At 41.4% G+C, this 12,463-nt stretch overlaps 1 protein-coding gene across 1 annotated transcript; it reads left to right on the top strand.

Annotated features, from left to right (window-relative positions):
- Positions 1-925: 925 nt before the first annotated feature.
- On the top strand, positions 926-8,516 carry RAP2B (RAP2B, member of RAS oncogene family). The gene has a single exon (XM_046003298.1). It carries the CDS (start codon positions 1,075-1,077, stop codon positions 1,624-1,626), a length of 552 nt encoding a protein of 183 aa, XP_045859254.1. The 5' UTR covers positions 926-1,074; the 3' UTR covers positions 1,627-8,516.
- Positions 8,517-12,463: the final 3,947 nt, after the last annotated feature.

The raw sequence follows: 12,463 nt of genomic DNA, 5'->3' as shown, positions 1-12,463 counted from the left end.
GACAGGATTTCAGCCCTGAGTTCCTGTTTTCTTTGTCGAGGAGCTGAACTGCAGGCAGAGTGGTCGCAGAAGGCCGAGTAGCGTCTCCGAGGCGAAGGGTTTAGAAAAAGCTGCACCGTGGGTGGGCAAAGATGCTCCACCCGCTGCTCTCAAATGCCCTTTGGGTCTCCGACTCGGAGACGACGCAGACTCGCTGGGGGCTCGGAGAGTGGAGTCCACAAGCTTTTGATAACGGGAGTCGGCAAGAACACAGCCCAACTCATTACGGGAGCGGACCTCCGCGCCCACACGCTGCTTGCAGAGCCACCGCCCTATGCACGAACCCATCCTCTCACACCTTCATCCTCTCACCTGAGCTTTCCCAGCACCCCTCAAACCCCCATACATTTCTCAACCAGCTCCTGGACTTGAGCCTCTCGCAATCCGCTCCACCAGACTCAAACTGTTAGCCCCACCCTCCGGCCCGCCCCCCGCCCGGTCCCCCGGAAAACCAGGAGCGACGGATCAGGCGGGCGCGGCCGTCGGCGCACTGGGCATGCTCGCCGGGGCGGGGAGGGCCGGGCTGCGCGCGGCGAGTAGGAAGCCCTCGCCCCGCGGAGGCTGCGGGAGAGAGAGGGCGATGGGCCGCGGCGGTGGGCGCACACTCTACGGGGACTCATGCCACGCGCGTCCCTGTCCGGCGCGCAATTAGCAGCCACCTCCGCAGCCCACCGCCACCACCCCTTCGCCCTCCCGGGCGGCCGCACCGAAGAGCTGCAACCGTCGCCTCGCACAGGCTGCCGGCATTGTCCTCCCGGTCCGCCGCCAAGCCTGCCGCTGCCGCCGCGGACTGCTGCGGGGCCCCGGACCCGCGCCCCAGGGACGCGCCACCGCCTTCACCGGCCCGGCCCCCGGCTCCCGGTCCCTGGCCCCCCGTTTGGTGATTTCTAAGCCCTGCGCTCCCTAGCCGCTCTCTCCTAGGTTTTTCCTGCAACGTTGAGGAAGAGGAGAAGTCGCCCAGCCGCCAAACCCAGGCTTCCTCCGGCGCGCAGCCCCGACGGGGCCGGCAGGCGCGGCGAGAGCGCCGACGGAGCCATGAGAGAGTACAAAGTGGTGGTGCTGGGCTCGGGCGGCGTGGGCAAGTCCGCGCTCACCGTGCAGTTCGTGACCGGCTCCTTCATCGAGAAGTACGACCCCACCATCGAGGACTTCTACCGTAAGGAGATTGAAGTGGACTCGTCGCCGTCGGTGCTGGAGATCCTGGACACGGCGGGCACCGAGCAGTTCGCGTCCATGCGGGACCTGTACATCAAGAACGGCCAGGGCTTCATCCTCGTCTATAGCCTCGTCAACCAGCAGAGCTTCCAGGACATCAAGCCCATGCGGGACCAGATCATCCGCGTGAAGCGGTACGAGCGTGTACCCATGATCCTGGTGGGTAACAAGGTGGACCTGGAGGGCGAGCGAGAGGTCTCGTACGGCGAGGGCAAGGCCCTGGCCGAGGAGTGGAGCTGCCCCTTCATGGAGACGTCGGCCAAAAACAAAGCCTCGGTGGACGAGCTGTTCGCAGAGATCGTGCGGCAGATGAACTACGCGGCGCAGCCCAACGGCGACGAGGGCTGCTGCTCGGCCTGCGTGATCCTCTGAGGCGCCCTCGGCTGCCGCGCGCCGGCCGCGCTCTGCGCACAAAAGCCAAACGCACCCGACTCTCTAAATGTGATTCCTCTTCTTGCTTTGAGATTGGAGACGACTTTGCTTTGGCCGGGGTGTCCCGGGAGCCCGGCTGGCCTCGGCGGCCGGCGTCCCCTGCCTCCGCCCCGTGTCCGAAGGGGTGTCCCGTCCTCACCATCCGACACCCGGTGGAAATGTGGCTCTTGGAAGCATGTACGTTTCTCATTGATTTTGGTTGACGCATATTTCCCCGTTTAAATGCCGTTAGGGCGCTGTATTGGCAGCTTGACACCGGCAAGCGAAAGTTTCAGCGTGGAAACAAAAAATGGGGTGGGGAGGAAGAGTACGAGGAGGAGGTGGAAAGGGAGGGGAGATTTTTTTTTTCCCCCCCAACAACCCTTTTCTAGTTCCAAGTTTTATATACATGGAAGGAAGTCCGGGAGAACCAAATGAAGGAGCAGGAGGAAGGGAAGAAACTTTTGGTTTTTTTCCTTGTTTTCCAGGAGTAGCTGGAAATTAAGATGGGGTTCCTTTTCTGCCAGCTTGGAAGGGCAACCCTGTGACTGATTGTGATTCTAAGGATGTCTATGCAAAGTTGGATTCTTGTTACAGTGTATCCAATCTGAAGTATGCACATCTGAACTGGGACTGTAAACACTGATGCCAATACAGTGTGGGGTGCCAGAAAGTGTCTGCTGATATTTGTGGAAAAAAAAATCTATTTTGTTTACCTACTGTATCAAAGGGGAGTCTGGGGGAGAACGGTAGTATTTTTTTTTTATCAGCTGTGAAAAAAAAATGTTACAGATCTGCACATTTTCGTGTGTACTATTGTGTGCCTGTGTGTGCGTGTGTGGTTTTTCTTTTTTTTTCTTTTTTTTTTTTTTTTTTGAGTTTAGCTTTTTGTTCTTTTTGGTTGGCAGTGACAGGTTTTGATGACTAGCTCTTTAAAATACAGTACAAAGACTTCAGAAATGTGATTCAGGGCCCCCAGCACCCCTGTGTCTGCAGAGTGCCTTCAAAACTCAGCTGTTCAGCCGGTGCCAACCTGTGAACTTCCCACCATATCCCAGAATCTGCTATTCCCCAAACCACTTCCTAGTTTCCTTTCTGTAATCTTCCTGAAGGAGTCAGGACAATAGGGCCTGTTGTTTGGTGAATTTCTTGATTATTTCCAGCCTTTAAAATGTAATTTCCATGTCTTGCAATGGGCTTCCCCCCCCCCTTCTTTCTTTTTTATTTTGCTTCATTTTGTTCAAATGTTCAGGTATTTAGCTCCCCTTTTATATTATTATTTTTTTTTAATTTTGGTTATCTGTTCTAGGGTGTTCCTCCAGAAGCAAAGAGCAAAATTTTACTGTTGTGATGTACCAAGAGAATTCTAACTGTAATTTTTAATTCCAGACACGCGTTTAATCATTGTCTCTTCATTTTAAGACTTTTAATACAAATGTCATTTTTAAAGAAACAAATCCAAAACTATCGTTTGTGTTTCTGTGTTTCATATTTAGTGATTTAATACAGTATCATGGCTGAGGTGGATGGGGGCAGGTGCTTGATGCCAGCAAAAGGAAAACCTCAGTGACAAGTTGGGTGACATTACTTCCAACTCCTTAAATATGGGGAAAAAATCATATAAAGGTCTAGGAAGCCCTGGGGGGATGGCCACTATCACTTAACTACAAGATAGGAAGGATACTGAATCTGTTCTGCTAACAGGGAGCAGTTTACCTCACTGTGGGTAGAGAAGGGTAGAAACCAACTGCTAATGCTGCCTTAGATTTGGTAAAGTCACCAATCTCCTGACCAGGCAGGGAAGAGCTTTTAACTTTTCTTTTTCTTTCTTCCCCCCCCCCCCAGTGGTTTTTGTTCTGTTTAATTACATCACATATCAAGTCAAAAACATGTTTGAAGATGATTTTCAGTCCTGCAGTCACACCCAGTACTGTTTTCTGCAGTACATTTGTATGGGTTGCAGAATCTTAATACTAGAGGTTTTGATTTGAAAATAGATATTAGAAAGAAAAAACGAAGATGAACCCCTAACTCCATTAAGCTGCAATTTGTGGACCATTTTGACCTCATGAAATTTTCCTTCTAACAGTAGGAGGCAGTGTGAGCTGGTGCTTCTTATTTTATTTCAGTTCAGGGCCTCTTTACTAGTATAACCTCTGTAGAATAAAAGTATATGACTATACATCAAGAGTGTATGTGATACACCTCAGCTGTGTGGAGGGTAGGTGAAGTCTTCTGTTGGGGAAGCCAAAAGAAGGTACAGGCCACAGGCATCTTTAAAGCTATTAACATCTTGCCTTAAAATGTGTCCTTTGCCCAGGTGACCTGCCACTCTTCCACCATGGAGGAGGAATAGAGAATTGGCCTGTGATGGTCCTATGGCCATTTTTTTTCATTCTTGAGCTCACGTAAGTTTAGAATCACACAGTTGAAAGGCAGTATGTATATGATAAATATAGAAATTAAGAGAAATAAATTTATGTCTTTACAAATACTAAGTCTTGCATTTGAGTAAATTTAGTTTTTTGGTAGATGTAAAGTGTTGAAAATTCTGAAGACCTATACCAAGTACTATGTGAAGGATTTTTAAAGGCATTTGGTGACTGTTTCTTAACGGCTTTTTTGTTTGTTTGGTTTTTGTTTTTTTGTGTGTGTTTTTGAAACCTTTTGACATAAAGTGCTGCCAGTATCAAACTAACTTAAGACATGTCTATACTCCTGAAAGGAGTTTGAAAACATTTGAAAAGGCAAATTGGAAACGAACTAGGTTGATGGGTCCATTAATCATCTTCAGAGAGGATTTATTCACTTGCATGACTAAATACTTTATAGGTCTGAGATGCCAGGGCCGAAGATTTTAATACGTTTTTACTGAGTACTATGAAATAAATGCTTTCTGGGTTCTCAATGAAAGCAATTTTGTTTGTGTGCCTGGAGCAGAAATGTAGTAGTTCTGTGTTTTGCAGCCTTCTCCATTATTTTCTTGACAAAATTGAGAGAGATTGAGGGCATTGTTTTAAAGACTACGCTTATTTGGCCAGTAAGAGCCCCCTTGTAGTAGTATGGTGTGAAAAGATAGGAGCATTTGTTTCCATGGAAAAGTTGGGTTGACTTGAGAGTGTTAAAGGAAGCAAGGGAGTTTGCTATAAGGCAATCACCTGCCCCAACAGAAACTGGGTGGGAAAGGAACCTTTATCTTGGAGAGCAAAAGTTAACTTTTAAACTTGGCCCCTGCTGTTTTTTAACAGCTTTTCCTTTTGGCCCCTGTCCTCCAAGCTTTCTGTCATTTCAAAGGTCTATTTTTATCCTTTAGTAAGAACCTTAGAAAAATGGAAGATACCATCATTGGAACTCTAACATTGTCATGTTTGGGATTTATGGCTTAAATAAAACAATTTCTGGGTTGTTAGCTATAGAAATAGACTTCCCTGAATCACATTTTAGAATCAGATCAGCTTGGTGTTAGAATTATTTAAAAGTACGAGGCTTCATGCTTCCTGACTAGTTAACCTTTTTTTGGGGGGGGGTACTAAAATGCCTCATTTCTTTGGCCTCTTGTGGTAGTTTCATAAATGTTTTCTCCAACATGTGATTGCACCTCTTCAGTCAAAGTTCAGTATTTCTCACAGGTAGGGTGGGAAAGTGAGAGAACACTGCTCATAGCAGCCAACTTTGAGAGATAGAGGCAAGATGTCACCAAAAGTATATATTTACTTTTCACAATAGCTGGAATAAGCCACCTACTTCTAAAGGAAACAAAGATTTAATTTAGAGATCACCAGTGTAAGTTAAAATGATCTCTAATATTTGTCACACTGTCCACTTAATTAGGAAAGCTTGCTAATACAAATGTCTTGTGAAAATGCAGCAAATGTCTAAAAACTACTAATAGAATGTGATATTTTTTATTAGAAGATTCTACTCAGATTACTAGAAATAATTGAGTGCATTTGTTTGAAAGTGGTGCTAGTTTCGGAAGATATATTTGATTTAATAATACTGGATTTTGATGGTTTGAGAAGGCTTTAGGATTATCTAGCCAGAGGTTTTTAAACTTGTCTACATACCAGAAACACCTGGAGGTTAAAACAGGTGTTGCTGGGCCTTCTAGTTTCTTATTTAGTATGTCTCAGCATGAGCTCATGATTTTTATTTCTAACAAGTTTCCAGGTGACGTTGATGTTGCTGTTTTAGGGACCACACTTTGAAAACCAACACAATAGTCCAAACTCCAAATAAGTACTATATCAAGAGCCACATAGATATTTAGGGACACAGGCCCGTGTCACACATTTTAGAGTGCTACCTACCACAAAGTCATAAAATAATCTTGATTGAAACTTATAGCTGAAGAGGGCATAGACCATTTACAATCAGACTGTTAAACTGTTAAACTGTGGAGCGTGGACTGGTATGGACACATTGTAGTTAGAGTGTTTAACTGTCTTCACATTATTATGTGAACAGTTTGGCTGTGGTTTCCAGTGTTAACTTCGGAAGTTGACTTTTAAAATGAGAAGGATAGGATCCTGGCCTAAATAATAAGAATCAACTTTGTTTCTGCTCAGAAATTTTGAAGAGTGTCTTAGTGTTTGTCTTCTCTTTGTTTCAAGATTTAAAAGTATGGATTTTAACTTTCCACATATCCCAGCAAGAATTCTTAAAAAAAAAAAAAAAGAACAAAACAAATAAGAGAATTTAAGTCTTTAGGTCATGGTAAGCACATACATGTGTCATATATGTGTGTGTGTAAATACATACACTCAGTTTCTTAGCTGGACTTTCCAGGAATCTGGTCAGTGTCCTATGGTTATACAGTTAATCATTCTGGGACAGCCCATACCACAAACCTGCCACACATCTTGTTTTCTTATGCATCTTAATCTTTTAGAAGAATGAGTGTTAATCTGTTTTGTAAACTGGAGGGTACAGCTATCTGTAGTCTTCCTTTGTTTTTAAACAGAAATCTTTGAAGAAATGCTTTCTTAGAAAAGAAATTGCGTGCTTTTTTGTCCAACTGACAGCAATGTGTTTGAAATGAATTATCTGACAAAATTATGTGTGGCTAAATTTAATCAGAGGTTTGGATATGTTTCTTTGGCTTATTTGTGTTAATTGTGCAAATGTAACAAACACACTTTTTTTCATAGAAAAGAGAAAGATTATTGATGCCTCTAGGATACAGGTGCCCCAAAATAGCCTGAAATTATTTCTTGATTGTTAAGAATATGTTTGCAGTGGAAGTTCTTAAACATAGCTGAAATTGATTTATTCGTGACTCAGTAAGCGTTTGTTGAGCACATACTATTAGCTGTTGTGTAAAGACTAATGCTTAAATAGGAGGAAGCCAGACAAAGGAGTAACAGTACTGTCCTTTTATCACTGTAAGCTGTGAAAATAGCGTGTATTAAACAAAAGGAGGATTTGGAAAAGTGCCGCTGCATATGCCTTCTAGTATAATGTAATACTGTGGGTCTGTCTGGCAGGCAAATAGAGTAGGTAGATTTGTTGAGAATTGGAACTTTGAAAGGTATGTGGATATTGCAAATAAAAAATGGATCCCATGAGGCTTGAGTAACTAATAGTTGTTTTGTTGCACGTGAAACTCTGTAATTTTGTGCGTTTCCCACTTCCTTTTCGAGGTTAGCTAAAACTGAACATTTAGGAACAGGAGATCAGGTTGCTTCCATATTTTCATGTCTGAGGGAAGAGGGGAAAATGGAGGAAAAAACATGAGATTTGTATTCATTGTTTTTAAAAAAAAATTAAATGAGAAAAAAAGTAAAATACAATTTAGATTATATTCTTTAAAAAAAAGAGAAGCAATTGCTGGCATACAGTATTTTGGGGTTCTTCATGTGAAGAAGATTCAGGGTAAGATATCTCTTTTGTAGGAGATACTTTTCTAAAAACGAGTGTGCCAAAGAATTAAGCAGATGATTTAAGTTTGCTAAGCATATAGTAATTTTATACAAAGGTTCTGGTTTTCATGCCTTTGGTACTTATTGGAAGAAGGCAATCAGCTCTGAGAAGGAAGTGTTGGGTGAAAAGCTGTACGAGGTAATAGCGATTGTAAAACCACAGAAATTGAAGGGAGTTGTAATTATTAATGTCCTGCTGTTTGCAAGATGATTTCTAGTGACTGTTTTATGTAGACTATCTCCTGAATTAACATACTTTCAAAATGTGGTAAGTTAGAGAACTACAGAGATAGCAGAATTGTTCATCTGAAGGTACTTCACTGCTTATTTTTTTAATCTGATTATAGAACCATTTATGAGATGCAAATTTACTACTTATAGTTTTATAGTGAAAGTGAAGGTCTTAATATTTTACACCTATCTGACCATTTATAAAAAGTTTTCAAAATTTGGTTTTAGTCATGAATTCAGAATATTTTAATGTTATTTAATATTATATATATTAATATAATATTTTTAAACATTCTCTTTAAAGACTAACATACTGAATCAATTATATCTCATTCAAGAAAAGAGCATCTATAGAGATCTGTACTAGTATAATTCTATATGAACATATATGTCAACAAAATATATTTGAAAATATATTTTAGATAGTTTTGCACTCTACGTTGTAAGTGGGTAAGAGAATTGCAAAAGTATATTTCCAAGTTTGATTTCAACATTATTTATCATCTAGTGGAAAAAGGCTTGAGTTTGGAGTTCTTTCCTCTGAGTTTGTTTACTTAGCTTCATTTTGTCATAGTACCTGTTATTTTTCTTTTTGTATCTCATTTCATTCACCCACATATGGTTCATGCGAATGGCTGTCTCTGTTACAAATGTAATCTGTATTAATTGATAAAAAAAATCTAAGAACTGATTACCTAATGGCTATATAAATGTGTTTTCTGTGTACTAGTGTAAAGAGAGAAGTCTTTTTCATGCTATGTTTCAAGTCCAGACTGAAACAGATCCAACTAGTTTAAGCTGCCCACTAAACAGATACCACCATTAGGTTTGGGCATAGCCTCTGTGCTTCATTTTAAAAACTAATGAAGTTTTTAAAAAATGAATTCATTCATAGGAATATTCATTTTAATGTACTTAGAACTGCCTAAAAATATTTCCAGACCATCTCTTCTTCCTCACTAATCTTTTTTTTTTTTTAAAGATTTTATTTATTTATTTGACAGAGAGAGATCACAAGTAGATAGGCAGGCAGAGAGAGAGAGAGAGAGAGAAGCAGGCTCCCTGCTGAGCAGAGAGCCCGATGTGGGACTCGATCCGGGACCCCGAGATCATGACCTGAGCCGAAGGCAGCGGCTTAACCCATTGAGCCACCCAGGCGCCCCTTCCTCACTAATCTTGAGCAGAGGTCAAAAACTGAGGTATAGCCCAAATGCATTCTTTTTTTTAAAAAGACTCTTTTACCTTCAACGGCAGAGACTACAGCAAACAAAAACCTAATCCAAAGAACAAAACTGTTTTTCATACATCTTTGTACAAATCAGCACTTATTGTGTTATCAAGGAAGCATAAATAGTGGGAAGGGCGATAAAATATTTTCCTTAGTCATTTGGGCAGCGTTCAGCCAGCGGTCTGGTACCCTCGCTCGCTGCTCAGGCAGGCAGAGCGTGATGGAGCTGAGAGGGGAATGAAGGGCGGGGCGGGATGAGGTGGACCTGTTCCTCAGTCCACACCCCACTCCTGCATTCCTCCAGTGCAGAGCATTTCCTCGTGTTCAAATGTGTGATTCATTGTGACTCAGGATTTACTGAGCCTTGGTTCTGCTACCAGCCAAGGGTGAAGAAGTCTATGGGATGGCGTGATAATGCTACTGTAATAAATATGACTCTAACTCAGAGTTTCATAACCTCAGGACTATTCACATTTGGGGCTAGATAATTCTTTTTTGTGGAGGGGTGCTGTCCTGGGCATCTTACAGTGTTTAGCGGCATCCCTGGCCTCTACACTCTAGATGCCCAAGAATCCCCTCAACCCAGCCGACAATCAGAAAGATCTGCAGACATTGCCAAATCATTCCTTGAGGGCAGGGCAGAAAAGCCCCTGGTTGAGAACCTCTGCTCTGGACTTGACCAGGTAGAGACGGAGGAGGCAGGCATAAATCCAAGGAGAGAAAGGTTGAACCTATAGTAAACTTTTAAGACTTTTTCTTACTCTGAGAAACTATTGTGAAATCTAAGATTCAACCAAAACAAAACAAAACCTTCCCTTATTCCAGAGCATTAGAGGTAATGCTTTTCTACTAAAATACCAATGTTCTCCCTGGTGCTTGGGCTATACCATTTTGGTCAGCTCATTAAACTCACATCTAAGAGAAAAACACGGTATTCAGGGATAGAGATTTATTGGAAAGGAGAAGGAATATGATTTAAAAGGAAGGTGTGCTTTGGTTGGGGTGATGAACTTGGAAAGTCAGAGAGCAATTTAGCGCATGCTGATAACTAAGTAGAGGGACCCAGATGTACAGGAGGACTCCTGAAAAGGAGGTGAAGGGCAACAGTGTTTTAGTTGGTTTGGGGTCCCTTAAACCTGCATTAGGAGACATCTGGGAGGTTTTCAGCCTCACTCAGCTTCCGCCACTTCACCTCACAATCCCTTCCCTGTTTATCCAGGCCCCTATTCAACATCTGGACTCCTCACTTTGGGGGAGAAAGGATGTGTTTTATGCATCCTGTCCGTCTTTATTTTGCCTTTTACAGTTCCCTTCCTCCCTTTCCTTCCTTCCTTTTTCTTAGCTACCTTCAGAACAAATGACTGAGTTTGTCCAGGGAGGACTCCTGCTGGTTAACTGCACACACCTACCTGTGTCCAAACCCCTTAGCCAGGCTGTCAAGAAGGGGACAGCGGAGGCAGTGGTGATTGCTTTGCAATGAAGTGCCTCTGGGATCGGGAGTCTCCGGCCAGCACATATGCTGTGGCTGCCAGCCCCTGAACACAGCATTAAACGTCCTGTCAGCAAGTTCATTAATGCGGAATTAACTCAGTGACCATGGATGTTTGATTTATTCTGAACCAGACATGGTTGTTTTTGTTCTTAAGTTTTAAATGAAATAGTTATTTTAAAACCTGTGCAATATACCCCTAAAAACTTTAAGCAACCAGACAATTAGACACCCAAGGGGTAAGACCATTGTGATTCTGCACTTCATACTGGGCACATTGGGAAATCTAGCGTTCCCAGTAAGTAGGAGATGTAACAGTTTAGCAACTGAGGGAGAACCATCTCCAAGCCCAGCAAACACCTCTATCTAATCAGCCAGAAGAGGCTCTGTAAGAAAGGTAGGCAGTAAATGAAATAATTTGGTACAGTAAAAAGTATTGTTTGGTGAAAGTGGATGAGTGATTTGGGGACGCCTCGAACGTGCTTCTCAAATTTAAGAATTATATTAGAATGAATGACGTTAATACAAATACTTCATTCTCTGCATTATCTTGAGTTAAACTGAAAATGGAAACATCAGATTTAATTGGCAATGTGATCACAGTTAAGATAGAGAAAACAGATTGGGTTTATCTAAATTTCCTGTCTTTCTTATACTCGTTTTCCTCTTTTATAATCTGTGCTCTTCTGCAACATTTTTTTTCCTTATCTCCAGCTTTTATTGGCTTTGGGGAGCATTATGTTTTCTAATTAAAAAGTTTATAATGAGAGAAGTGTTCAGTTATGAATCACAGTAGACAGTAGCCAAGAAAATATATGTATTCATAAATTTAGACACATAAATTAATTGTGTAGGATGTTTTTGCAATGTCATAATTTGTGTTTACCTTTTAAAGCTTAGAATAATTTTTCAATGCAGTGTTTTCGATGGAAATGAAATACACCCTTTTCCTTGATTAATTACCATTTGATACTTGAAAAAAAGGAGCAATTATTTCTTAAAGTACTATCATGAAGGCTCTCTCATTTACATTTTGTAGCAAATTATTAACAGTTTTTCTTTTAACCTCTTCCTCAGAGGAATAGCATTTATGAATAGCAAAAAAAAAAAAAAAAAAGCATGCATGTGAATTACCCAAAAGTCATACAGCAGTTGTTTGGATTTATCATGGTGGTGGTGATTTGGGCAAAATATTTGCCCTCTTAATTACAAGTAATATAATGGATATGTAGTAGCCTACAGGGAAGCTTCAAAAATGCATGCACAGGGGGACTGTAGTGCCATTTTGCTGTTAACGATTTTGGATACTGTATAGAGTAATAATACACTAGAAATAAAGAAAGAAAATGTTGGCCTCCTAGAAAGTTATTTCTGTTTAGTCATTTTAACATGCAGTTAAAAAAACTCTCTGATGAAAATGATAACATAGTGCCACACAGTGAGAATCGCCAAGTTTCACATTACAAAAATTTTCTGACCATCCAAATTCTTTTTTTTTTTCCCCTGACTTCCCAAGTCTGGACCATTTCGACTATTAAAAACAATCTTTCATTTGCCAGAGAATATGAACAGATTTTGTTGTCTGCAATTAATTCCAAATGTATTTTAAAGTATTGCATACCAGAACTTAAAGATATTACAGGAATCTGATTTTTATATTTCTACTATCAGAATACAAACTTTGTATAGAGTCCAGTATCACTAAGCAGTAGGACACAAACAAGGAATATAGTAGAGAAAGTGAGGAATTTTATGACTGTTGTCAAATATCAGTGCCCCTGAAATTTCATTTCCTTATTCAATTTGTGAAACAAGTATTTTCTTGGCTATTCTTTATATGCATTTTAGAACAAAAATAAAATCTCTGTAAGTTTGTTATTTAAAAAATTGATCTTTCAGAGTATTTTTCTCTTGGTATTATTCTTCGAA

This window comes from Meles meles, chromosome 4 (assembly GCF_922984935.1).
Source record: "Meles meles chromosome 4, mMelMel3.1 paternal haplotype, whole genome shotgun sequence".
In the NCBI taxonomy this organism is placed as follows: Eukaryota; Metazoa; Chordata; class Mammalia; order Carnivora; family Mustelidae; genus Meles; species Meles meles.
The sequence above is the reverse complement of the archived record's forward strand: the minus strand, read 5'-3'. Positions and strand labels throughout refer to the sequence as shown.

What these genes read in the sequence shown, in the direction of transcription:
- RAP2B (XM_046003298.1), top strand. Translation starts at nt 1,075, where the DNA reads ATGAGAGAGTACAAAGTGGTGGTGCTGGGCTCGGGCGGCGTGGGCAAG.